The 25,882-nt window shown below is 46.5% G+C and overlaps 3 protein-coding genes and 1 pseudogene across 4 annotated transcripts in view; 1 reads left to right on the forward strand and 3 right to left on the reverse strand.

Annotated features, from left to right (window-relative positions):
- Window positions 1-25,882, reverse strand: part of LOC139247122 (nuclear factor 7, ovary-like) — a 640,289-nt gene that overhangs the window by 295,367 nt on the left and 319,040 nt on the right. The gene's annotated exons all lie outside the window — the stretch shown is intronic.
- LOC139247112 (zinc finger protein 432-like) overlaps window positions 1-25,882 on the reverse strand; it is a 521,915-nt pseudogene that overhangs the window by 158,158 nt on the left and 337,875 nt on the right.
- Window positions 1-25,882, forward strand: part of LOC139247117 (zinc finger protein 432-like) — a 420,986-nt gene that overhangs the window by 100,601 nt on the left and 294,503 nt on the right. The window lies entirely within an intron of this gene.
- LOC139247120 (zinc finger protein 239-like) lies at window positions 538-25,312 on the reverse strand. Of its 2 annotated transcripts, none has more exons than XM_070871541.1 (3): window positions 25,294-25,312; window positions 24,332-24,497; window positions 538-2,481 (listed from the first exon to the last, which is right to left on the reverse strand). In XM_070871541.1, exon 3 carries the CDS (start codon window positions 2,107-2,109, stop codon window positions 1,453-1,455), a length of 657 nt encoding a protein of 218 aa, XP_070727642.1. In that variant the 5' UTR covers window positions 2,110-2,481; window positions 24,332-24,497; window positions 25,294-25,312; the 3' UTR covers window positions 538-1,452. The 2 variants fall into 2 exon arrangements, with proteins under 2 accessions (XP_070727642.1, XP_070727641.1); XM_070871540.1 differs by lacking the exon at window positions 25,294-25,312 and adding an exon at window positions 24,648-24,923.

The raw sequence follows: 25,882 nt of genomic DNA on the forward strand, positions 1-25,882 counted from the left end.
TTTCCACCATCTACAAGGCACAAGTCAGGAGTGTGATGGAATACTCTCCACTTGCCTGGATGGGTGCAACTGTGACAACACTCAAGAAGCTCGACACCATCCAGGACAAAGCAGCCTGCTTGATTGGCACCCCATCCACCACCTTAAACATTCACTCCCTCCATCATTGACGTACCGTGGCTGCAGTGTTTACCAGGTACAAGATGCACTGCAGCAACTCGCCAAGGCTTCTTCGGCAGCACCTCCCAAACCCACGACCTGTACCACCAAGAAGGACAAGGGCAGCAGGCGCATGGGAACACCACCATCTCCACGTTCCCCTCCAAGTCACACACCATCCTGATCTGGAAGCATATCGCCGTTCTTTCATTATCGCTGGGTCAAAATCCTGGAACTTCTTCCCCAACAGTACTATGGGAGTACCATCACCAGATGGACTGCAGCAGTTCAAGTAGGTGGCTCTCCATCATCTTCTCAAGGGCAATTATGGATGGGCAATAAATGCTGGCCTTACCAGCGATGCCCACATCCTGTGAACGAATAAAAAAAGAATCAGAACCATCTGACCTCTCAAGTGGGCGTAAAAGATTCCATGACGTTATTTCGAAGAAGAAAGATCTCTGGTGTCCTGGCTAACATTTATCCCTCAATCAACATCACTAAAACAGAGGCCATGAAAAACATTTTATAAATACAAGTCTTCCTTTAACAACGGAAAAAAGGTTCAAAACTGAAACAATCGGTAACAGGGCATCAATTAGTCTCCCCCATGGAGAAATCAAGGAATCGACTCACTGTATGTAGGAAACAAAGCTGATTTATTTGACAGTTATTTGACAGAGGGTGCAGAAAAGATTTACAAGAATGATTCCAGGGATGAGGGACTTCAGTTACATGGATAGACTGGTGAAGCTGGGGTGGTTGTTCTTAGAACAGAGAAGGTTGAGAGGAGATTTGATAAAATCATGAGGGGTCTGGACAGAGTAGAGAGAAAATATTCCCATTGGTGGAAGGGTGGAGAACCAGAGGACACAGATTCAAGGTGATCGGCAAAAGAACCAAAGGCGACATGAGAAAATATTTTTTTTTTACGCAGCGAGTGGTTAGGATCTGGAATGCACAGTCTGAAAGGCTGGTGGAGGCAGATTCAATCGTGGCTTTCAAAAAGTGAATTGGATAAGTACCGGAAATAAAGCATGTGCAGGGCTACGGGGAAAGGGCAGGGAGTGGGACTAGCTGAAGTGCTCTTGCAGAGAGCTGGCAAGGGCTCGACGGTCCGAAAGGCCTCCTTCTGTGCTGTAACCATTCTATGATATCCAGAAAATTAAACTCCAGCCCAGTTATAAGGGATTAATTACACCAACGGCAACAAACCCCAACTGTCCGAGTGAACATGGTTCAGACTTGGATGTGATTAACGGCAACAATAACAGCAGAGTCCAACCCCCGCAGTCACTTGTGAAGTCGCTGGTGTCTCAGCAGGTTGGATGACTGAGTGAACCCCTTCCCACACTCAGAGCAGGTGAATGCCCTCTCCCCAGTGTGAATGCGTTGGTGTATCAGCAGGATGGATAATTGAGTGAATCCCTTCGAACACACGGAACAGGTGAACGGCCTCTCCCCAGTGTGAATGCGTTGGTGTGTCAGCAGATGGGTTGATCGAGTGAAACCCTTCCCACATTCAGAGCAGATGAACGGCCTCTCCCCAGTGTGAATGCGTTGCTGTGTCAGCAGCTCACATGATCGAGTGAATCCCTTCCCACACGCAGAGCAGATGAACGGCCTCTCCCCAGTGTGAATGCGTTGGTGTCTCAGCAGGTTGGATAAACAAGTGAATCCCTTCCCACACTCGGAACAGATGAATGGCCTCTCCCCAGTGTGAGTGAGTTGGTGTGTCCGCAGGTTGGATGACTGAGTGAAGCCCTTCTCACACACGGGGCAGGTGAACGGCCTCTCCCCAATGTGAATTCGCTCATGTACCAGCAGGCTGGATGAATAAGTGAATCCTTTCCCACACACGAGGCAGGTGAACAGCCTCTCTCCGTTGTGACTGCAGCGATGAGTTTCCAGCTCAGAGGGACAATTGAATCCTTCCCACAATCCCCACATTTCCACGGTTTCTCCATGGTGTGGGTGTCCTTGTGTCTCTCCAGGTTGGACGATCAGTTGAAGCCTCGTCCACACACACAATACATGAACGGTTTCTCCCCGCTGTGAACGGTGCAATGTTTTTTCAGGCTGTGTAACTGGTTAAAGCTCTTTCCACAGTCAGTGCACTGGAACACTCTCACTCGGGTGTGTGTGTCTCGGTGCTTTACCAGTCACACTAATGTTGAAAATCTTTTCCCACAGACAGAACAGACAAATGTTTCTCCTTCCACATTCAAAGGCTGATGATATACAGGTGAATCGAGTGACTCTGTCAGATCTCGATATGATTGGTTGGAGTTTCCCGTCTGCAAATCCTCCTTTTCTAATATCCTGTAAAAGGAGTTTACAAAAGTCAGCACTGGAAGTGCAGGATAGAAATTGAGGACAGACAATCCTAGTTTCTACGGAACATTCTTTCCTCTCTTGTTCCCCCAAAGCTGTAAATTCCCGTCCCACACACTCTCCCTCCTCCTGCTGCTGAAATCCAAAGTCATCGCACCATCTCCATCATTTCTTTCTTCCATCTGCTGTTTTCTCACTCCCTCTTCTCTGGTTGAGTTCAGTTCTACATCCCTAGTGTGCAGACTGAGAATAAATGAGGAATGAGTTTCTCTTCTGGTCACTGGGACTCTAAAGCCCCGCCCACCCTCTGCTCCTGTAGCAAGATAGCCGCGCAGGCGCCCTGATCCTGTCCAAGAATTTGGCTAGTTACCCCGAGCGGTCCGGCCTATCACCGCGGGTCAAACATGGGGCCTGTGGGCTCGTATTCGGGGCCTGAGGCCTACACCAGGTATTTATGAAGCTGCCCAGCCCACCCAGGGGTCCAATTCCTCTGCTGAGCCCACAAGCTCCTACCGACTCGCGGAACGCCTCTTCCGCCTCAGACCACCTCCACCACTGGCACTGGGCCTGCTCAGAGCACAGCCCGGTCCCACGTCTGGGCTCCTGTTGTCATTGATAGAGCACTTTACCCCTGCGCGGGGGATTCTGGCTACAGAAGTAAACGTTGCAACATTTGGTAGTGAAATGGGTTGATTCAGGACAGACAGCAGGGATTATTGCAGGAAATAACACAGTGCAGTGAGAAAGGAAATGCAGGGGATGCTGTGTTGATGGATTGTCAAAAAGTGTTTGATAAGGTGCCGGACAGGAGGCTTGTTGATCAAATTAAGGCTCACGGTATTAAAGGGAGTGGGGCCGCGTGGAGAGGTAGTTGGGTAAAGGGCAGAAAACAGAGAGTAATGGTTAATGGATGTTCTTCAGACTGGAGGGATGTAAACAGTGGTGTCCCCAGGGTCAGTGTTGGGACCATTGCTCTTAATATAGAGAAATGATCTGGGCTAAGGTATAAATACATAAGAATTAGAAGCAGGAGTCGGCCATTTGTCTCCTCGAACCTGCTCCGCCATTCAATAAGTACATATTGATTCATCAATTGATCCACCGCTATGAAAATCAATAATAAGAATAAAACCGGACGGACCACCCGGCATCGACCTCCGCCCCGGTTACGGACACGACAACGGCACACCCAGCCCAGTCTTTCCCACCAACATCTGGGAACTTGTGCCAAAATTGGGAGAGATGTCCCAGACTAGTCAAGCAACATCCTGACATCGTCATACTCACAGAATCATACCTTTCAGCCAATGTCCCAGACTCCTCCATCACCATCCCTGGGTATGTCCTGTCCCACCGTCAGGACAGATCCACCAGGGGTGGCAGCACAGTAGTATACAGTCGGGAGGGTGTGGCCCTGGGACTCCTCAACATTGACTCCGGACCCCATGAAGTCTCATGGCTCGAGGTCAAGCATGGGCAAGGAAACCTCCTGCTGATTACCACCCACCATCCTCCCTCAGCTGATGAATCAGTGCTCCTCCATGTTGAACACCACTTGGAAGAAGCACTGAGAGTAGCAAGGTGCACAGAATGTACTCTGGGTGGGGGACTTCAACGTCCATCAAGACTGGCTCGGCAGCACCACTACTGACCGAGCTGGCCGAGTCCTGAAGGACATCGCTGCCAGACTGGGCCTGCAGCAGGTGGTGAGAGAACCAACACGAGGGGGAAAACCTACTTGCGCCCATCCCTTCGGAAAGGGCGCGAGAGTGGGAGCAGCGGTAAGCCTACAAAGAGTGTGAGTCAGCCGAGCAGTGGGACTTCGGAAAGGGCACAGAGTGGGAGCAGCGGTAAGCCTACAAAGGGCGTGAGTCAGCCGAGCTGCGGGACTTCGGAAAGGGCACAGAGTGGGAGCAGCGGTAAGCCGACAAAGGGCGTGAGTCAGCCGAGCAGACAGCCGAAACAGCACCAAGTGACCTGGGAGGGTAAGAAGTAAAAAGATTCAAAGTGTGATGTCACAGGAAAGCAGGGAAGTGATTGGTTGGTCAGTTTTTCTCTTTTCTTGGGCATTGGTTTAAATTAAGAGCTGGGATTAAAAATCTAAACTTTCAAAACATGAAAACTTAATTAAATCCATTCGAGATGGCAGGGCAGGCGATGTGTTACTGCTGCTACATGTGGGAGCTGGTTGACCCCATTGAGGTCCACGGCGACCACATCTGCAGTAAGTGTTGGCTGCTCGAGGAACTTCGGCTCCGCGTTGATGAGCTGGAGTCCGAGCTGCAGACACTGCGACACATCAGGGAGGGGGAGACTTACCTGGACCCTGTGTTCCAGGAGGCAGTCACACCCCTTAGATTAATTCATTCAAATTTGGTCCGTGGTCAGGGACAGGAGGGTGTGACTACGAGCGAGGCAGCTGTGGGGACCCAGGAGGTAGTGATAGAGGAGCCTCAGCCCCTGCAATTGTCCAACAGGTACGAGATTCTTGCTCCCTGTTTGGACGAGGGCAGGAACTGCAGGGAGGATGAGCAAACTGACCACAGCGCCGTGGTACAGGAGGCCATTCAATGGGGAAGAGTAAAAATAAATGTTGTAGTGGTCGGAAAGGGTATAGTTCGGGGGATAGATACTGTTCTCTGCAGCCGAGAGCGGGAGTCCCGAAGGCTGTGATGCCTGCCTGGTGCCAGGGTTCAGGACATCTCCTCTGGGCTGGAGAGGAACTAGGAGTGGGAGGGGGAAGATCCAGTTGTCGTGGCCCACGTAGGGACCAATGACATAGACAGAACAAAGAAAGAGATTCTGCTGAGTGATTTTGAGCAGCTCGGAGCTAAATTAAAAAGCAGAACCACAAGGCAATAATCTCTGGATTACTATCTGAGCCACGAGTAAATTTGCATAGGGTAAATAAGATCAGAGAGATGAACACGTTGCTCAAAGACTGGTGTGGGAGAAATGGGTTTCGGTACATGGGGCAATGACACCAGTACTGGGGCAAGAGGGAGTTGTTCCTTTAGGACGGGCTTCACTTGAACCAGGCTGCTGCTAGTGTCCTGGCAAAGCGAATAACTAGGGCTATAAAGAGGCCTTTAAACTAAATAGGTGGGGGGGAGGGTTCAGATGAGAGGAAATTAAAACATTCAAAGTGTAAGGCGAAGGCAATAGAGCAGGGTAGTGGTGGGGGAAATGATAGCCAGACTGTGACAGGAAGGGACAGAATGTATAAAATAACAGAAAATAGGGTCAAAGCAGACAAAAATGGTAACAAAACAAAATTAAAAGCTCTTTATCTGAATGCACACAACATTCGGAAAAAGATAGATGAGTTGACGGCACAAATAGATACAAATGGGTATGATCTGATAGCCATTACAGAGACGTGGTTGCAAGGTGACCAAGGCTGGGAACTGAATATTCAGGGGCATTTAACAATTCAGAAGGATAGACAGAAAGGAAAAGGTGAGGTAGCTCTGTTAATAAAGAATGAGATCAGTGCAGTAGTGAGAAATTATATTGGCTCAGAAGATCAAGATGTAGAATCAGTTTGAGTGGAGATAAGAAAAAATAAGGGGAATAAGTCACTGATGGTCGTAGTCCATAGGCCCCCTTACAGTAGCTACACTGTTGGATGGAGTAGAAATCAAGAAATAATGGAGGCTTGTAAGAAAGGTACGGCAATAATCATGGCCGATTTTAATCTTCATATTGATTAGACAAATCAAATTGGCCAAGGTAGACTTGAGGAAGAGTTTATAAGAGTGTATCCGGGATGGTTTCCTTGAACAGTAAGTTGAAGTAACCAATCAGGGAGCAGGCTATCTTCGATCTGGTACTGTGTAATGAGACACGATTAATAAATTATCTCATAGTAAAGGATCCTCTAGGAAAAAGTGATCGTAACATGGTTGAATTTCAAATTCAGTTGGAGGGTGAGAAAGTCAGATCTCAAACCAGTGTCCTGATTCTAAATAAAGGCAACTACAAAGGTATGAAAGCAGAACTGGGGATGTTCGCTGATGACTGCACAGTATTCAGTTCCATTTGCAACTCCTCAGATAATGGAGCAGTCCATGCCCGCTTGTAGCAAGACCTGGACAACATTCAGACTTGGGCGGATAAGTGGCAAGTAACATTCGCGCCACTCGAGTGCCTGACAATATCCAACAAGTGAGAGTTTAACCACTGCCCCTTAACATTCAATGGCATTACCATCGCCGAATCCCCTACCATCAACATCCTGGGGGACACCATTGACCAGAAACTTAACTGGACCTGCCACATAAATACTGTGACAACAAGAGCAGGTCAGAGACTAGGTATTCTGCGGCGAGTGTGTCATCTCCTGATTCCCCAAAGCCTGTCCATCATCTACAAGTCACAAGCCAGGAGTGTGATGGAATACTCTTCACTTGCCTGGATGAGTGCAGTTCCAACAACACTCAAGAAGCTCGACACCATCCAGGACAAAGCAGCCCGCTTGATTGGCACCTCATCCACCACCTTAAACATCCACTCCCTCCACCACCGGCGTACCGTGGCTGCAGTGTGTACCATCTACAAGATGCATTGCAGCAACTCGCCAAGGCTTCTTCGGCAGCACCTCCCAAACTTGTGACCTCTAACATTGAGAAGGTCAAGGGCAGCAAGCACATGGGAACACCACCACCTCCTCATTCCCCTCCAAGTCACACACCATCCTGACTTGAAAGCATATCGCCATCCCTTCATCGTCGCGAGGTCAAATTCCTGGAACTCCCTCCCTAACAGCACTGTGGCACTACCATCACCACACGGACTGCAGCAGTTCATGAAGGTGGCTTATCACCATCTTCTCAAGGGCAATTAGGGATGGGCAATAAATGCTGGCCTTGCCAGCGACGCCCACATCCCGTGAACGTATTAAAAAAAAGTTGGCTTAAGTCGACTAGGACAATAGGTTAAAGTGTAAGACGGTTGAGAAAAAGTGACAGACAAAAAAGGAGATATTTCATAACTCTCAACAAAAGTATATTTCAGTGAGAAGGGAAAACTTTAAGCGAAGGGAGAATCATCCGTGGCTAACGAAGGAAGTAAAGGATGGTATCAATTTGAAAACAATGTCATACAAAGTGGCCAAGATCAGTGGGAGGCCGGAGCATTGGCAAATTTTTAAAAAAAACAGCAAATGACTAAAGAAATAATAGAGGGAAGATAGATTATGAGAGTAAACTAGCAAGCAATACAAAAAAGATAGTATGAGCTTCTACAGGTATGTAAAAAGGATAGGGTAGCTAAAGTAAACGTTGTCCCTTAGAGAATGAGACTGGGGAATTAATAATGGGGAACAGGGAAATGGCAGAGACTTTGAACAAATAATTTGTATCAGTCTTTACAGTAGAAGACACTAAAAACATCCCAATAATAGATAATCAAGGAGCTATAGTGAGGAGGGAACTTAAAGCAATCACTATCACAAAAAAAGGGCTCAGTAAAATAATGGGACTAAAGATGGAAAAGTCCCCTGGACCTGATGGCTTGCAACCTTGGGTCTTAATACACAGTAACGGTCCCACTTCACTGTCCCATCAAATACTCCAAGGGCCCACACAGCACGGGTTAGATACAGAGTAAAGCTCCCTCTATACTGTCCCATCAAACACTCCCAGGGCAGGTACAGCACGGGTTAGATACAGAGTAAAGCTCCCTCTATACTTCCCATCAAACACTCCCAGGGGAGGTACAGTATGGGTTAGATACATAGAAAAGATTCTTCTACACCAGCCAACAAACACTCCAAGGGCAGGTATAGCATGGGTTAGGCGGAGGGTAAAGCTCTCTCTATTCTCCCCTATCAAACAATGCCAGGGCAGGTACAGCACAGGTCAGATACAGAGTAAAGCTCCCTCTACACAGTCCCATCAAACACTCCCAGAGCAGGTACAGCACGGGTCAGATACAGAGTAAAGTCCCATCTACACTATCCCACCAGGGCAGGTACAACACAGATTAGATCGAGTAAACCTCCCTCTACACGGTCCCATCAGACACTCCCATGACAGACACAGTACAGGTTAGATACAGAGTAAATCTCCTTCTGCACTGTCCCATCAAACACTCCCAGGGCAGGTACAGCCTGGATTAGATATAAAGGAAAGCTCCCTTTACATTGTCCCATCAAGGGTAAGTATAGAACATAAGAAATAGGAGTCGGCTATTTGGCCCCTCGAGCCTGCGCCGCCATTCAATAAGATCATGGCTGATCTGATCCTGGCCTCAACTCCACTTCCCCTCCCGCTCCCCATAACCCTTGACTCCCTTATCATTCAAAAATCTGTCTATCCCCACCTTAAATACATTCAATGACCCAGCCCCCACAGCTCTCTGAGGTAAAGAATCTCAAAGATTCACGTCCCTCAGGTAAGAAATTCCTCCTCATTTCAATTTTAAATGAGCAACTCCTTATTCTGAAACTATGCCCCTAGTTCTAGATTCCCACACGAGGGGAAACATCCTCTCCGTATCTACCCTGTCAAGCCTCCTCAGTATCTTATACGTTTCAATAAGATCACCTCCAAGTCTTCTAAACTCCGATAGGCCCAACCTGCTTTACCTTTCTTCTCATGACAACCCCTTTATCTCAGTAATCAACCTCGGGAACTTTCTCTGAACTGCTTCCAGTGCAAGTACACCCCTCCTTAAATGAGACCAAACTGTACGCAGTACTCCAGGTGTGGTCTCACCAAAGCCCTGTACAGTTGCAGAAGCACTTTCTTACTTTTATACTCCATCTCCCTTGCAATAAAGGACAACATTCCATTTGTGTTCCTAATTAATTGCTGTAACTGCATGCTAACTTTGTGTGTTTAATGTACAAGGACCCCCAGATCCCTCTGTACTATCGCATTTTGTAATCTCTCCACATTTAAATAATAATTTGCTGTTTTATTTTTCCTACCAAAGTGGATAACCTCACATTTTCCCACATTATACTCCATCTGCCAAAGTTTTGCTCACTCACTTAGCCTCTCTATATCCCTTTGTAGATTCTTTGCGTCCTCCTTACAACTTGTTAAGTTAGCACAGGTTAGATACAAAGTAAATCTCTGTCTACATTATCCATCAAACACTCGCAGAGCAGGTACAACACGGGTTAGATACAAAGTAAAGCTCCCTCTACACTGTCCATCAAATACTCTCGGGCAGGTACAGCATGGGTTAGGTACCGACTAAAGCTCCCTCTAACTGTCCCCTCAAACACTGCTACAGCAGGTACAGCACGGGTTAGATACAGAGTACAGCTCCCTCTACACTGTCCCATCCAAAACTCCCAGGGCAGGGACAGCACGGGTCAGAAACAGAGTAAATTTCCGTCTACACTGCCCCATCAAACACTTGCAGGGCAGGTACAGTACTGGTTAGATGCAGAGAAAATATCCCTCTCTACTGTTCCATTAAACAGTCCCAGGGCAGCTACAGCATGGATTAGATATAGAGGAAAGCTCCCTCTACACTGTCCCATCAAATATTCCAAGAACAGGTACAGCTTATGTTAGATACAGAGTAAACCTTCCTCTACATTGTCCCAACAAACACTCCCAGGGCAGGTACAGCATGGATTAGATACAGAGTAAACCTCCCTCTACACTGTCCTATCAGACACAACTAGGGCAGGTAGAGTACGGGTTAGATATAATGGAAAGCTTCCCCTACACCAACCCATCAAAGCTCACAGGGCAGGTAGAGCATGGGTTATGTAGAGAGTAAAGCTCTCTCTACACTCTGGGGGGGAGAGTTGAACAGCCAGAGGTCGTGGTCCACATCGATACCAATGACATAGGTAGGAAGAGGAATGAGGTCCTGCAGGCAGAGTTTAGGGAGCTAGGCGAGAGATTAAAAAGCAGGACCTCAAAAGGTAGTAATCTCTGGATTACTCCTGGTGCCACGAGCTAGTGAGTACAGAAATAGGAGGATCGAGCAGATGGCTGGAGAGATGGTGCAGGTGGGAGGGCTTTAGTTTCCTGAGACATTGGGACCGCTTCTGGGGGAGGGGGGACCTGTACAAGCCAGACGGGTTACACCTCAACATAGCAAATACCAATATCCTCGCGGGTGGGTTTGCTAGTGCTGTTAGAGAGGGTTTAAACTATCTTGGCAGGGGGATGGGAACCTGAAAATAGATTCAGTAGGGAGAGGAGTAAAGCTGGAATTAGAAAGCAAAAATAAAGAAAGTGAGTTTGAAGGAGAGAGGAAACAAGCAGGAAAAAAAGGTAAAAAAACAAACTGAAAGGTACTTTGTCTAAATGCACGTAGCATTTGTAACAAAATAGATAAGTTGACGGCACAAATTGAGACAAATGGTTATGATCTGATAGCCATTACAGAGATGTGGTTGCAAGGTGACCAGGACTGGGAATTAAATATCCAGGGGTATTTGACAATCCGGAAGGACAGACAGAAAGGAAAAGGAGGTGGGTAGCTCCATGGATAAAGGATGGAATCACTGCAATAGTAAGGAACGATATTTGCTCAAATGATAAGGGTGTTGAGACAGTTTGGGTGGAGATAAGGAATAATAAGGGGAAAAAGTCACTGGTGTGCATAGGATATAGGCCCCCGAACATTTGCAACTCTGTTGGTCAGAGCATAAACCAGGAAATAGTGGGGGCTTGTAAAAAGGGAACAGCATTAATCATAGGTGATATTAACCTCCATATTGATTGGGCAAATCAAATTGGTCAGGGTAGCCTCGAGGAGGAGTTCATGGAGTGCATAAGGGACGGGTTCCTTGAGCAGTATGTAACAGAACCAACCAGGGGGCAGGCTATCTTAGATCTGATCCTGTGTAATGAGACAGGATTAATAAATAATCTCCTAGTAAAGGATCCTCTCAGAATGAGCGATCATAACATGATTGAATTTCAAATTCAGATGCCGGGTGAGAAAGTTGGATCTCTAACCAGCGTACTAAGCTTAAATAAAGGAGACGATGAAGGTATGAGGGCAGAGTTGGGTAAAGTGGACTGGGAAAATAGATTAAAATGTAGGACGGTTGATGAACAGTGGTGTACATTTAAGGAGATATTTCACAAATCTCAAGAAAAATATATTCCAGTGAGGAGGAAAGGGTGTAAGAGAAAAGATAGCCATCCGTGGCTAACTAAAGAAATACAGGACGGTATCCAACTAAAAACAAGGGCATACAAAGTGACCAAAACTAGTGGGAGGGCAGAAGACGAGGAAGCTTTTAAAAGTCAGCAAAGAACTAAAAAAACTGAAGGGAAGATAGACTATAAAAATAAAAAAGTACAAAATATAAAAACAGATAGCAAGAGTTTCTATAGGTATATAAAAAGGAAAAGAGTGGCTAAAGTAAATGTTGGTCCCTTAGAGGACGAGACCAGGGAATTAGTAATGGGGAACATGGAGATGGCAGAAACTCTGAACAAATATTTTGTATCTGTCTTTACATTAGAGGACACCAACAATATTCCAACAGTGGATAGACAAGGGGCTATAGGGTGGGGGAGGAACTTAACACACTCACAATCATTAAGAAGGTGGTACTCAGTAAGATAATGGGACTAAAGGCAGATATCTCGCCTGGATCTGATGGCTTGCATCCTCGGGTCTTCAGAGAAGTAGCGGCAGGGATTGTGGATGCATTGGTTGTAATTTACCAAAATTCTCTGGATTCTGGAGAGGTCCCAGCAGATTGGAAAACTGCAAATGTAACGCCCCTATTTAAAAAAGGAGGCAGACAAAAAACAGGAAACTATAGACCAGTTAGCCTAACATCTGTGGCTGGGAAAATGTTGGAGTCCATTATTAAAGAAGCAGTAGCAGGACATTTGGAAAAGCAAAATTCGGTCAGGCAGAGTCAGCATGGATTTATGAAGGGGAAGTCATGTTTGACAAATTTGCTGGAGTTCTTTGAGGATGTAACGAACAGGGTGGATAAAGGGGATATGGTGTATTTGGACTTCCAGCAGGCATTTGACAAGGTGCCACATAAAAGGTTACCGCATAAGATAAAGGTTCACGGGTTTGGGGGTAATATATTAGCATGGATAGAGTATTGGCTAATTAGTAGAGAACAGAGAGTGGGGATAAATGGTTCATTCCCTGGTTGGCAACCAGTAACTAGTGGGGTGCCGCAGGGATCAGTGCTGGGACCCCAACTATTTACAATCTACATTAACGACTTGGAAGAAGGGACTGAGTGTAACGTAGCCAAGTTTGCTGACAATACAAAGATGGGTGGAAAAGCAATGTGTGAGGACACAAAAAATCTGCAGAAGGAAATAGAGAGGCTAAATGAGTGGGCAAAAATTTGGCAGTTGGAGTATAATGTTGGAAAGTGTGAGGTCATGCACTGTGGCAGAAAAAAATCAAAGAGCAAGTTATTATTTGAATGAAGAAAGATTGCAAAGTGCCACAGTACAGCGGGACCTGGGGGTAGTTGTGCATGAAACACAAAAGGATAGTATGCAGGTACAGCAAGTGATCAGGAAGGCCAATGGTATCTTGGCCTATGTTGCAAAGGGGATGGAGTATAAAAGCAGGGAAGTCTTGCTGCAGCTATACAAGGTTTTGGTAAGGCCACACCTGGAATACTGTGTGCAGTTTTGGTTTCCATCTTTACAAAAGGATATAGTTGCTTTGGAGGCAGTTCAGAGAAGATTCACTCGGTTGATTCCAGGGATGAGGGGGTTGACTTATGAGGAAAGGTTGAGTAGGTTGGGCCTCTACTCACTGGAGTTCAGAAGAATGAGAGGCAATCTTATCGAAACATACAAGATTATAAGGGGGCTCGACAAGGTGGATGCAGAAAGGATGTTTCCGCTGATGGGGGAGACTGGAACTAGAGGGCATGATCTTAGAATAAGGGGCCACCCATTTAAAACAGAGATGAGGAGAAATTTCTTCTCTGAGGGTTGTAAATCTGTGGAATTCGCTGCCTGGGAGAGCTGTGGAAGCTGGGACATTGAATAAATTTAAGACAGAAATAGACAGTTTGTTAAACGATAAGGGGATAAGGGTTTATGGGGAGTGGGCGGGGAACTGGAGCTGAGACCATGATCTTATTGAATGGCGGAGCTGGATCGAGGGGCCGTATGGCCTACTCCTGTTCCTTATGTTCTTATGTACACTGCCTTACGAAACGCTCCCAGGCCAGGTGCAGCACGGATTAGATACAGAGTAAACCTCTGCCTACACTGTCCCATCAGAGACTCCTCGGGCAGGTACAGCACGGATTAGATATGGAGGAAAGCTCCCTCTACACTGTCCTGTCAAAAGCTCCCGGGGCATGTACAGCATCGATTAGATACAGAGCAAATCTCCCACTACACTGTACCATCAAACACTCCAAGGGCAGGTATGGAACATAAGAAATAGGAGCAGGAGTAGACCATTTGGCTCCTCGAGCCTGCTCCGCCATTCAATAAGATCATGGCTGATCTATCCTGGCCTCAACTCCACTTCCCTGCCCACTCCCCATAATCCTTGACCTACTTATCATTCAAAAATCTGTCTATCCCCACCTTAAATACATTCAATGACCCAGCCCCCACAGCTCTCTGAGGTAGAGAATTCCAGAGATTCACAACCCTCAGAGAAGAAATTCCTCCTCATTTCAGTTTTAAATGAGCTACCCCTTATCCTGAAACTATGCCCCCTAGTTCTAGATTCGCCCACGAGGGGAAACATCCTCTCTGTATCTACCCTGTCAAGCCCCCTCAGAATCTTATACGTTTCAATAAGATCACCTCTAAGACTTCTAAATTCCAATGAGTACAGGCCCAATCTGCTCAACCTTTCTCATTATGAAAACCCCTTCATCTCAGTAATCAACCTCGGGAACTTTCTCTGAACTGCCTCCAGTGCAAGTATATCCTTCCTTAAATAAGGAGACCAAAACTGTACGCAGTACTCCAGGTGTGGTCTTACCAATGCCCTGTACAGTTGCAGCAGGACTTCGCTACTTTTATACTCCATCCCCCTTGCAATAAAGGCCAACATTCCATTTGCCTTGCAGATTAATTGCAGTAACTGCATGCTAACTTTGTGTGTTTACTGTACAAGGACCCCCAGATCCCACTGTACCACTGCATTTTGTAATCTCTCACAATTTAAATAATAATTTGCTCTATTATTTCTCCGACCAAAGTGGATAACCTCACATTTTCCCGCGTTATACTCTATTTGCCAAAGTTTTACCCACTCACTTAGCCTCGCTATATTCCTTTGTAGATTCTTAGCGACCTCCTCACAACTTGCTAAGTTAGCACAGGTTAGATACATAGTAAATCTCCATCTACATTATCCATCAAACACTCGCAGAGCAGGTACAGCATGGGTTAGATACAGAATAAAGCTCCCTCTACACTGTCCCATCAAACACTGCCAAAGCAGGCACAGCAAAATTGGATACAGAGTAAAGCTCCCTTTACACTGTCCCATTAAACACTCCAAGGGCAGGTCTCGAACATAAGAAATAGATGCAGGTGTTGGCCATTAGGCCCCTCGAGCCTGCTCCGCCATTCAATAAGATCATGGCTGATCTGATCCTGGCCTCAACTCCACTTCCCCGCCCTCTCCCCATAACCGTGGACTCCCTTTATCATTCAAAAATCTGTCTATCTCCACCTTAAATACATTCAATGATCCAGTCGCCACAGCTCTGGGATTTAGAGAATTCCAAAAGATTCTCATCCCTCAGATAAGAAATTCCTCCTCATTTCAGTTCTAAATGAGCTACCTCTTATTCTGAAACTATGCTCCCTAGTTCTAGATTCCCCCACGAAGGGAAACATGCTCTCTGCATGTATGCTGTCAAGCCCCCTTAGAATCTTAAACGTTTCAATAAGATCACCTCAAAGTCTTCTAAACTCCAAAGAGTATAAGCCCCACCTGCTTTACCTTTCTTCTTATGACAACTCCTTCATCTCAGTAATCAACCTCGGGAACTTTCTCTGAACTGCTTCCAGTGCAAATATACCTTCCTTAAATAAGGAGACCAAACTGTACGCAGTACTCCAGGTGTGGTCTCACCAACGCCCTGTACAGTTTCTTACTTTTACACTCCATCTCCCTTGCAATAAAGGCCAACATTCCATTTGCGTTCCTAATTAATTGCTGTAACTGCATGTTAACTTTGTGTGTTTAATGTACAAGGACCCCCAGATCCCTCTGTACTATCGCATTTTGTAATCTCTCCCCATTTAAATAAGAATTTACTGTTTTATTTTTCCTACCAAAGTGGATAACCTCACATTTTCCCACATTATACTCCATCTGCCAAAGTTTTGCCCACTCACTTAGCCTCTTCATATCCCTTTGTAGGTTCTTTATGTGTCCTCCTCACAACTTGCTAAGTTAGCACAGGTTAGATACAGAGTAAATCTCCGTCTACATTATCCATCAAACACTCGCAGAGCAGGCACAACATGGGTTAGATACAGAGTAAATCTCTGTCTACATTATCCATCAAACACTCGCAGAGCAGCGACAACACGGGTTAGATACAAAGTAAATCTCCGTCTATCTTATCCATCAAACACTCGCAGAGCAGGTACAACACGAGTTAGATACAAAGTAAATCTCCGTCTACATTATCCATCAAACACTCGCAGAGCAGGTACAACACGGGTTAGATACAGAGTAAATCTCCCTCTACATTGTCCCATCAAATACTCTCAGGGCAGGTACAGCATGGGTTAGGTACCGACTAAAGCTCTCTCGAACTGTCCCCTCAAACACTGCTACAGCAGGTACAGCACGGGTTAGATACAGAGTACAGCTCCCTCTACACTGTCCCATCAAAAACTCCCAGGGCAGGTATAGTGCGGCCAGATACAGAGTAAAGCTTCCTTTACACTGCCGCATCAAACACTCGCAGGGCAGGTACAGCAAAATTAGATACAGAATAAATCTCCCTCTACACTGCCGCATCAAACATTCGCAGGGCAGGTATAGCAAAATTAGATACAGAATAAAGCTCCGTCTACACTGTCCCATCAAACACTTGCAGGGCAGGTACAGCATGGATTAGATATAGAGGAAAGCTCCCTCTACACTGTCCCATCAAATATTCCAAGAGCAGGTACAGCTTGTGTTAAATACAGAGTAAACCTCCCTCTACACCGTCCCATCAAACACTCCTAGGACAGGTACAGCATGGATTAGATACAGAGTAAACCTCCCTCTACACTGTCCTATCAAACACAACGAGGACAGGTAGAGTACGGGTTAGATATAGAGGAAAGCTTCCTATACACCAACCCATCAAAGCTCACAGGACAGGTAGAGCATGGGTTAGACACAGAGCAAAGCTCCCTCTGAAGTGTCCCATCAATCACTCACAAGGCAGGTACAGCACGGGTTATGTGGAGAGTAAAGCTCTCTCTGCACTCTGGGGGGGGGGGGGGGGGAAGGTTGAACAGCCAGAGGTCGTGGTCCACATCGGTACCAATGACATGGGTAGGAAGAGGAATGAGGTCCTGCAGGCAGAGTTTAGGGAGCTAGGAGAGAGACTGAAAAGCAGGACCTCAAAAGGTAGTAATCTCTGGATTACTCCTGGTGCCACGAGCTAGTGAGTACAGAAATAGGAGGATCGAGCAGATGGTTGGAGAGATGGTGCAGGTGGGAGGGCTTTAGTTTCCTGAGGCATTGGGATCGCTTCTGGGGGAGGTGGGACCTGTACAAGCCGGACGGGTTGCACCTCAACATAGCAAGGACCAATATCCTCGCGGGGGGGGTTTGCTAGTGCTGTTGGGGAGGGTTTAACTTGGCAGGGGGATGGAAACCTGAAAATAGATTCAGTGGGGAGAGGAGTAAAGCTGGAATTAGAAAGCAAAAATAAAGAAAGTGAGTTTGAAGGAGAGTGGATACAAACAGGAAAAAAAGGTAAAAAAAAACTTAGGCACTTTGTCTGAATGCACGTAGCATTTGTAACAAAATAGATAAGTTGACAGCACAAATTGAGACAAATGTGTATGATCTGATAGCCATTACAGAGATGTGGTTGCAAGGTGACCAGGACTGGGAATTAAATATTCAGGGGTCCTTGAACAATTCGGAAGGATAGACAGAAAGGAAAAGGAGGTGGGGTAGCTCTATGGATAAAGAATGGAATCACTGCACTAGTAAGGAATGATATTTGCTCAAATGATAAGGATGTTGAGTTTGGGTGGAGATAAGGAATAATAAGGGGGAAAAAGTCACTGGTGGGCATAGTCTATAGGCCCCCGAACTGTAACAACTCTGTTGGTTGCAGCATAAACCAGAAAATAGTGGTGGTTTGTAAAAAGGGAACAGCAATAATCATAGGTGATATTAACCTCCATATTGATTGGACAAATCAAATTGGTCAGGGCAGCCTTGAGGAGGAGTTCATGGAGTGCATAACGGACGGGTTCCTTGAGCAGTATGTAACAGAACCAACCAGGAGGCAGGCTATCTTAGATCTGATCCTGTGTAATGAGACAGGATTAATAAACAATCTCCTAGTAAAGGATCCCCTCGGATTGAGTGATCACAGCATGATTGAATTTCAAATTCAGATGGAGGGTGAGAAAGTTGGATCTTTAACCAGCGTACTAAGCTTAAATAAAGGAGACTATGAAGGTATGAGGGCAGAGTTGGGTAAAGTGGACTGGGAAAATAGATTAAAGTGTAAGACGGTTGATGAACAGTGGTGTACATTTAAGGAGATATTTCACAACTCTCAAGAAAAATACATTCCAGTGAGGAGGAAAGGGTGCAAGAGAAAAGATGGCCATCTGTGGTTAACTAAAGAAATAAAGGACGGTATCCAACTAAAAATAAGGGCATACAAAGTGACCAAAACTAGTGGGAGGACAGAAGACTAGGAAGCTTTTAAAAGTCAGCAAAGAATGACAAAAAAAATGAAGAAAGGGAAGTTAGACTATGAGAGTAAACTAGCACAAAATATAAAAACAGATAGCAAGAGTTTCTATAGGTTTATAAAAAGGAAAAGAGTGGCTAAAGTAAATGTTGGTCCCTTAGAGGACGAGACCAGGGAATTAGTAATGGGGAACATGGAGATGGCAGAAACTCTGAACAAATATTTTGTATCTGTCTTTACGTTAGAGGACACTAACAATATTCCAACAGTGGATAGTCAAGGGGCTACAGCGGGGGGAAGAACTTAACACAATCACAATCATTAAGGTGGTGGTACTCAGTAAGATAATGGGACTAAAGGCAGATATTTCCCCTGGACCTGATGGCTTGCAACTTAGGGTCTTGAGAAGTAGCGGCAGGGATTGTAGATGCATTGGTTGTAATTTACCAAAATTCCCTGGATTCTGGAGAGGTCCCAGTAGATTGGAAAACTGCAAATTTAACGCCCCTATTTAAAAAAGGAGGCAGACAAAAAACAGGAAACTATCGACCAGTTAGCCTAATATCTGTGGTTGGGAAAATGTTGCCCTTGTCCATTATTAAAGAAGCAGTAGCAGGACATTTGGATAAGCAAAATTCTGTCAGGCAGAGTCAGCATGGATTTATGAAGGGGAAGTCATGTTTGACAAATTTGCTGGAGTTCTTTGAGGATGTAACGAACAGGGTGGATAAAGTGGAACCAGTGGATATGGTGTATTTGGACTTCCAGCAGGCATTTGACAACGTGCTACATAAAAGGTTGCTGCACAAGATAAAAGTTCACGGAGTTGGGGGTAATATATTAGCATGGATGGAGGATTGGCTAACTAATAGAGAACAGAGAGTCGGGATAAATGGTTCATTCTCTGGTTGGCAACCAGTAACTGGTGGGGTGCCGCAGGGATCAGTGCTGGGTCCCCAACTATTTACAATCTATATTAACGACTTGGAAGAAGGGACTGAATGTAACGTAGCCAAGTTTGTTGACAATACAAAGATGGGTGGAAAAGCAATGTGTGAGCAGGACACAAAAAAAACTGCAGAAGGACATAGACAGGCTCAGTGAGTGGGCAAAAATTTGGCAGTTGGAGTATAATGTTGGAAAGTGTGAGGTCATGCACTTTGGCAGAAAAAAATCAAAGAGCAAGTTATTATTTAAATGGAGAAAGATTGCAAAGCACCACAGTACAGCGGGACCTGGGGGTACTTGTGCATGAAACATAAAAGGATAGTATGCAGATACAGCAATTGATCAGGAAGGCAAATGGTATCTTGGCCTTTATTGCAAAGGGGTTGAAGTATAAAAGCAGGGAAGTCTTGCTGCAGCTATACAAGGTTTTGGTGAGGTCACACCTGGAATACTGTGTGCAGTTTTGGTTTCCATATTTACAAAAGGATATAGTTGCTTTGGAGGCAGTTCAGAGAAGGTTGACTCGGTTGATTCCGGGGATGAGAGGGTTGACATGAGGAAAGGTTGAGTAGGTTGGGCCTCTACTCACTGGAATTCAGAAGAATGAGAGGCGATCTTATCGAAATGTATAAGATTATGAGGGGGCTCAACAAGGTGGATGCAGAGAGGATGTTTCCACTGATGGGGGAGACAAGAATTAGAGGGCATGATCTTAGAATAAGGGGCCGCCCATTTAAAACAGAGATGAGGAGAAATTTCTTCTCTCACAGGGTTCTAAATTTGTGGAATTCTCTGCCTCAGAAAGCTGTAGAAGCTGGGACATTGAATAAATTTAAGACAGAAATAGACAGTTTGTTAAACGATAAGGGGATAAGGGGTTATGGGGAGCGGGCAAGGAAGTGGAGCTGAGTCCATGATCTTATTGAATGGCGGAGCAGGATCGAGGGGCCGTATGGCCTACTCCTGTTCCTTATGCTCTTATGTACACTGTCTAACGAAACATTCCCAGGGCAGGTGCTGCACGGATTTGATACAGAGTAAACCTCTGCCTACACTGTCCAATCAGAGACTCCCAGGGCATGGTACAGCATGGGTTAGATACAGAGTAATACTCCCTCTACACTGTCCCATCAAAAGCTCCAAGGGCAGGTATAGAACACAAGAAATAGGAGCAGGAGTAGGCCATTTGGCCCCCCGAGGTTGCTCCGCCATTCAACAAGATCATGGTTGATTGGATCCAGGCCTCAACTCCACTTCCCCGCCCGTTCTCCATAATCCCTGACTCCCTTATCTTTTAAAAATCTGTCTATCCCCACTTTAAATACATTCAATGACCCAGCCCCCACAGCTGAGATAGAAAATTCCAAACATTTACGTCCCTCCTGGAGAAATTCCTCCTCATTTCCGTTTTAAATGAGCGACCCCTTATCCTGAAACTATGCCACCTAGTTCTAGATTCCCCCACGAAGGGAAACATGCTCTCTGCATTTATCCTGTCAAGCCCCCTCAAAATTGTATACGTTTCAATGAGATCACCTCTACGTCTTCTAAACTCCAAGGAATATAGGCCCAACCTGCTCAACCTTTCATCTTAGTAATCAACCTCGTGTACCTTCTCTGAACTGCCTCCAGTGCAAGTATATTCTTCCTTAAATAAGGAGACCAAAACTGTACGTAGTACTCTAGGTGTGGTCTTACCAATGCTATATACAGTTGCAGCAGGACTTCCCTACTTTTATACTCCATCCCCCTTGCAATAAAGGCCAGCATTCCATTTGACTTCCTAATTAATTGCAGTAACTGCATGCTAAATTTTTGTGTTTCATGTACAAGGACCCCCAGGTCCATCTGTACACGACATTTTGTATTCTCTCCCCATTTAAATAATAATTTGCTTTTTTATTTCTCCTACCAAAGTGGGTAAGTTCACATTTTCCCACACTATACTCCATCTGCCAAAGTTTTGCCCACTCACTTAGCCTGTATCCCAGTGAGAATCAGTGCCAGAGGAAACATGCAGCAGAGCCTGGTCTCCAGTCATCTTGGATCCCTTGCCATTGGACCAAGACCTTGCTCTGCCAATCCCGTGTGGTAGCGAATGTGCAAGGGCCACTTCACATTAAAAGAATTCACACTATTAGCAATACATGACAATCCTCTTCCTCTGCAGTTATCAATCTATTGCCTGTAGTTTTGTTATATTACGATTCAAAATATCTTCGGTTATCAGCAACAAATGGCATCTATATCACGCCTTAAACGTAGTAAAATGTCCCAAGGCACTTCACAGGACTGTTAGCAAACAAACTTTGACACCCAGTCACAGAAGGAAATATTAGCACAGGTGACTGAAAGCTTGTTCAAAAGGGTAGGTATTAAGGAGCATTTTAAAGGTGGAGAGGTTTAGGGAGGAATTCCAGAGCTTATGGCCTCGGCAGCTGAAGGTACGGCCACCAATATTGCTGAACATTGGCGCTGCTCAAGAGGCCAGAATTGGAGGAATGCAAAGATCTGAGGGTTGTCGCGCTGGAGGAGGTTACAGCAATAGGGAGGGGCAAGGTCCTGGATGGATTTCAAAACAAGGATGAGAATTTTGAAAGCGAGGCACTGATGGACCAGGATCCAATGTAGTTCAGCGAGCACAGGGGTGATGAGTGAACGGAAATTGGTACAAGTTGGGATGAGAGGGCTGAGGACAGATTGAGTAGAATAGGCCGATATTCTCTGGAGTTTAGAAGAACGGAAGGTGATATCATTGAAACATATAAAATTCTGAGAGGAATTGACAAGGGCTGGATAGTCTAGAGTTAGGGGTCCTAGTATTAGGATAAGAGATCGGTCATTTAAGACTATGTGGAGGAGCTATTTCTTCACTCAGAGTTATGAATCTTTAAAATTCTCTATCGAATAGAGATCTTACTGAATGGCGGAGTAGATGGGAGGGGCCGTATGGCCAACTCCTGCTGCTACTTCTTGTGTTCTTGAGTAAGGATATGGGCAGGAGTGTTGAAGAAACATAGAAATTTACAGCGCAGAAGGAGGCCATTTCAGACCATCGTGTCCGCGCCGGCCGACAAAGAGCCGCACGGCCTTCGGTCAGCAGCCCTGAAGGTTACATATAAACCTATGAACAATGAACAATGTCGGGAAGGTAAATAGCACCCAGCCCAACCAGCCCGCCTCACACAACTGCGACACCCCTTGACCGAAACATTCGACACTCCATCCCAACCAGAACCATGTAATGTACTGGGAGAGGCAAAAACCAGGCAAAAACCCAGGCCAATTTAGGGAAAAAAAAATCTGCGAAAATTTCTCTCTTGCCCATCCAGGCGACCAAAACTAGTCCAGATCAACCTGGCCATATTCGATTCCCTGCAGCACTTACCATTATATCTGCGCCGGCCAACAAGAGGTGATCTCGTCTAATCCTAATTACCAGCTCTTGGTCCGTAACCCTGCAGGTTATGGCACTTTAAGTGCCCATCCAACCATCTCTTAAAAGTGGTGAGGGTTTCTGTATCCACCACTCTTCCAGGCAGTGAGTTCCAGATCCCCACAATCCTCTGCGTAAAGAAGCACCCCCCCTCAACTCCCCCACCAACCACCTTAAAACTATGCCCCCTAAGTTTAAGCTCAAGTTTATAGAGAGTGCGAGGTGTGAGACCGATCAGGGGCATGGATGTGGGTTTGAGCAGATGAGCTGAGGAAGGGGCAGAGACCGGCGATGTTATGGAGGTGGAAGTAAGCGTACTTGGTGATCGAGGGAATATGGGTTCAGAAGCTCATCTCGGGGTCAAGTACGACGCCAATCAATAAATTGCAACTCTCCATATCTGTGTTTCAGCATATTAGAATACTGCATATCTCTAGTGATCAATGTTTCAATATTAGTAGTTATCAATACAAGTACCGTATATACTCGCGTATCCTACGATCTCACGTATCATGCGACCCCTAAATTTTCGTCCCCAAAACATGATTTTATCATATATCTCATGTATCATGCGAGTCACTTTTTTGATATACCAGATGCCACTAGGCTAGGCTATCAAACAAGTTTAACAAGTACCCAACACGTAACAAGTACCCTAACACATAACAACGATCGAATACAGACCTTAACAACCGAATTATGAAACATCGAGTGGATTCTGTTGTGAAAGCTGTTCGCGAATCGAACACCGATACAGCAATCATTCCAGCTGGCTTGACTAGCGTCGTTCAGCCACAGCCTCTACTGTGTTTGCGGGTAAAAGAAGCATGGGCTGAGATAGATGGAGCCTCTAATAATGCAGCAAACTTCAGAGGGAGTTGTGGGTGGCGATCTCTAGACCACAGCAAAGATACAGTACAAGTGACAATAGAGGCTGCAATCCAGCCCAGGAGATACCTGCTGAGATTCAGCGTGGATACGGTCTGCTTAACAGCCTAACAGCCTAATCTTGGCCAGCACTTCACACCCGCAAATTTTGTATCTCGCGTATCATGCGACCCCCCAAATTTAGGTTACAATTTAGGTCTTCAAAAGTCGCATGATACGCGAGTATATACGGTAGTTATCAATATATTTTCTTATAATTCTAAATGTTCATGAATGAATAATTGATTCTGTGGGTGATAGGCCGTGCTGGTCTTTCAGATTGGACTGTGCACCGTGATCAGTGAATTGATGATGTGCTTCCGGTTCAATCTTTCCATTGGCTTTCTCACCAGATGGGAAATATTTCAACATGAGATCTGATGGTGTTGGTGCGAGTTCAGCCGCACCTAATGTACAGAGACCGGTCCATCTGCTGGGCTCTCCCTCAAACTGGAGTCACCTCTTAGATCAAAGCCCTTTACTCTAAAACACACATTTTCACTGTGACTGTGTTTAAAGACAGAAACTGATCTCACTTCACATCCCATTGCACGGACTCATGCTGGATAATTGTGCTCAGTGGTTAGTCTCCCCCGGTCTCATTTCCTGTCTTACCTTGTAACCTGTGTGTACTGTCTACAGGACCGGTGTGTATCTGAGTAAATGGCACTTTCTCTTACCTTTCTCCCCAGTCGATCTATTGAAGCGCTTTCAATCGGAAGGGGCTCCCTGGTTGGTGCTCTCACAATCCTGTGCTGGTTCACCTGCTGTTGTTCCTCAGTCCACAATCCCTGTTTCCTTCCAGCTGTGGAATTTTCTCAATCACTCCGCCATTCACCGGGAGATCTAATTATCACAGGGCAGAAAGTTAGAAGGTTAATGTTGTGAAGTGGAATGTAATGTAAAGTGTTTTTCCAACATTTCAGAAAAGTACATGTCCAGCATTTCTGTTTGATTTCATCCTTTTCCTCAGATCTCTCATCCGTCTGGACTTACAGAAAATCACCAGAATTCTCCCCGGGTTACACAGTCTGATCTCACTGGGCCCCCGGGTTACACACAGTCTGATCTCACTGGGCCCCCGGGTTACACACTGTCTGATCTCACTGGGCCACGGGTTACACACTGTCTGATCTCACTGGGCCCCGGGTTACACACTGTCTGATCTCACTGGGCCCCGGGTTACACACTGTCTGATCTCACTGGGCCACGGGTTACACACTGTCTGATCTCACTGGGCCCCCGGGTTACACACTGTCTGATCTCACTGGGCCCCCGGGTTGCACACTGTCTGATCTCACTGGGCCCCCGGGTTACACACTGTCTGATCTCACTGGGCCCCCGGGTTACACACTGACTGGGTCCCAGACGAGGCGCCATGGGGATGGGGAGGGGGGAAGAGGAGTGCGGGGGGGGGGGGGGCGGAGGGGAAGAGAGAGACGACTACAGTAGTCCCTGAGCTTTCGCAGGAACCTCCCTCCCCAGTCATTCTGGGGGTGTGCCTGTGTCAGTCTGTGTGCGCGTGTCCGGGGCCCCCTCCCACTCTCCCCCCGGGACACTCTCCCTCGGCCCCCTCCCACTCTCCCCCCGGGATACTCTCCCTCGGCCCCCTCCCCCTCCGGTGCCGCTCAGCTCCGCTCACTTTCCGCCATCTTGTCTCACTGCAATCCAGGATCCCGGACATGCGCAGTGCCGCCTCACAGCGTGCTCAGGGAGGCGTTGTCCGCCCCTGCAATTGGCTGATTGACCTGATTGACAGGCCGTCCACCAATCGCGGCCCTGTATCTGCCATTTACCCCGCCTACTCCCACAGTCGGAAGCAGCTCGCTGCGGGTCACGTGGCTGCGATTCGAACCCGCGCCGTCGCTCACTCAGCGCCAGTGACGTCACCAATCCGGCAGCACGAGCTGCGTGACGTTACAACCCGGCAAGAAGGGGTGCGTGACGTCAAACCCCAGCAACGCGAGCTGTGTGACATCAGTAACCTGGCAACGCAGTCTCTATGACGTCATGTCGGGGTGGGCACCGACCGCACAGGATGGGCGTATACCAAGCCTGGCACCACGGGAGGGCACCCACCCCACAGGATGGCGTATACCGAGCCTGGCACCAGGGGAGGGCACCGACCCCAGAGGATGGGCGTGTATCTAGCTTGGCAGCAGGGGAGGGCACTGACCCCACAGGATGGTGTACACCGAGCCTGGCACCAGGGGAGGGCACCGACCCCACAG

This window comes from Pristiophorus japonicus, unplaced genomic scaffold, assembly GCF_044704955.1.
Source record: "Pristiophorus japonicus isolate sPriJap1 unplaced genomic scaffold, sPriJap1.hap1 HAP1_SCAFFOLD_258, whole genome shotgun sequence".
NCBI lineage: Eukaryota > Metazoa > Chordata > Chondrichthyes > Pristiophoridae > Pristiophorus > Pristiophorus japonicus.

What these genes read in the sequence shown, in the direction of transcription:
- LOC139247120 (XM_070871541.1), bottom strand. Translation starts at nt 2,109, where the DNA reads ATGTGGGGATTGTGGGAAGGATTCAATTGTCCCTCTGAGCTGGAAACT.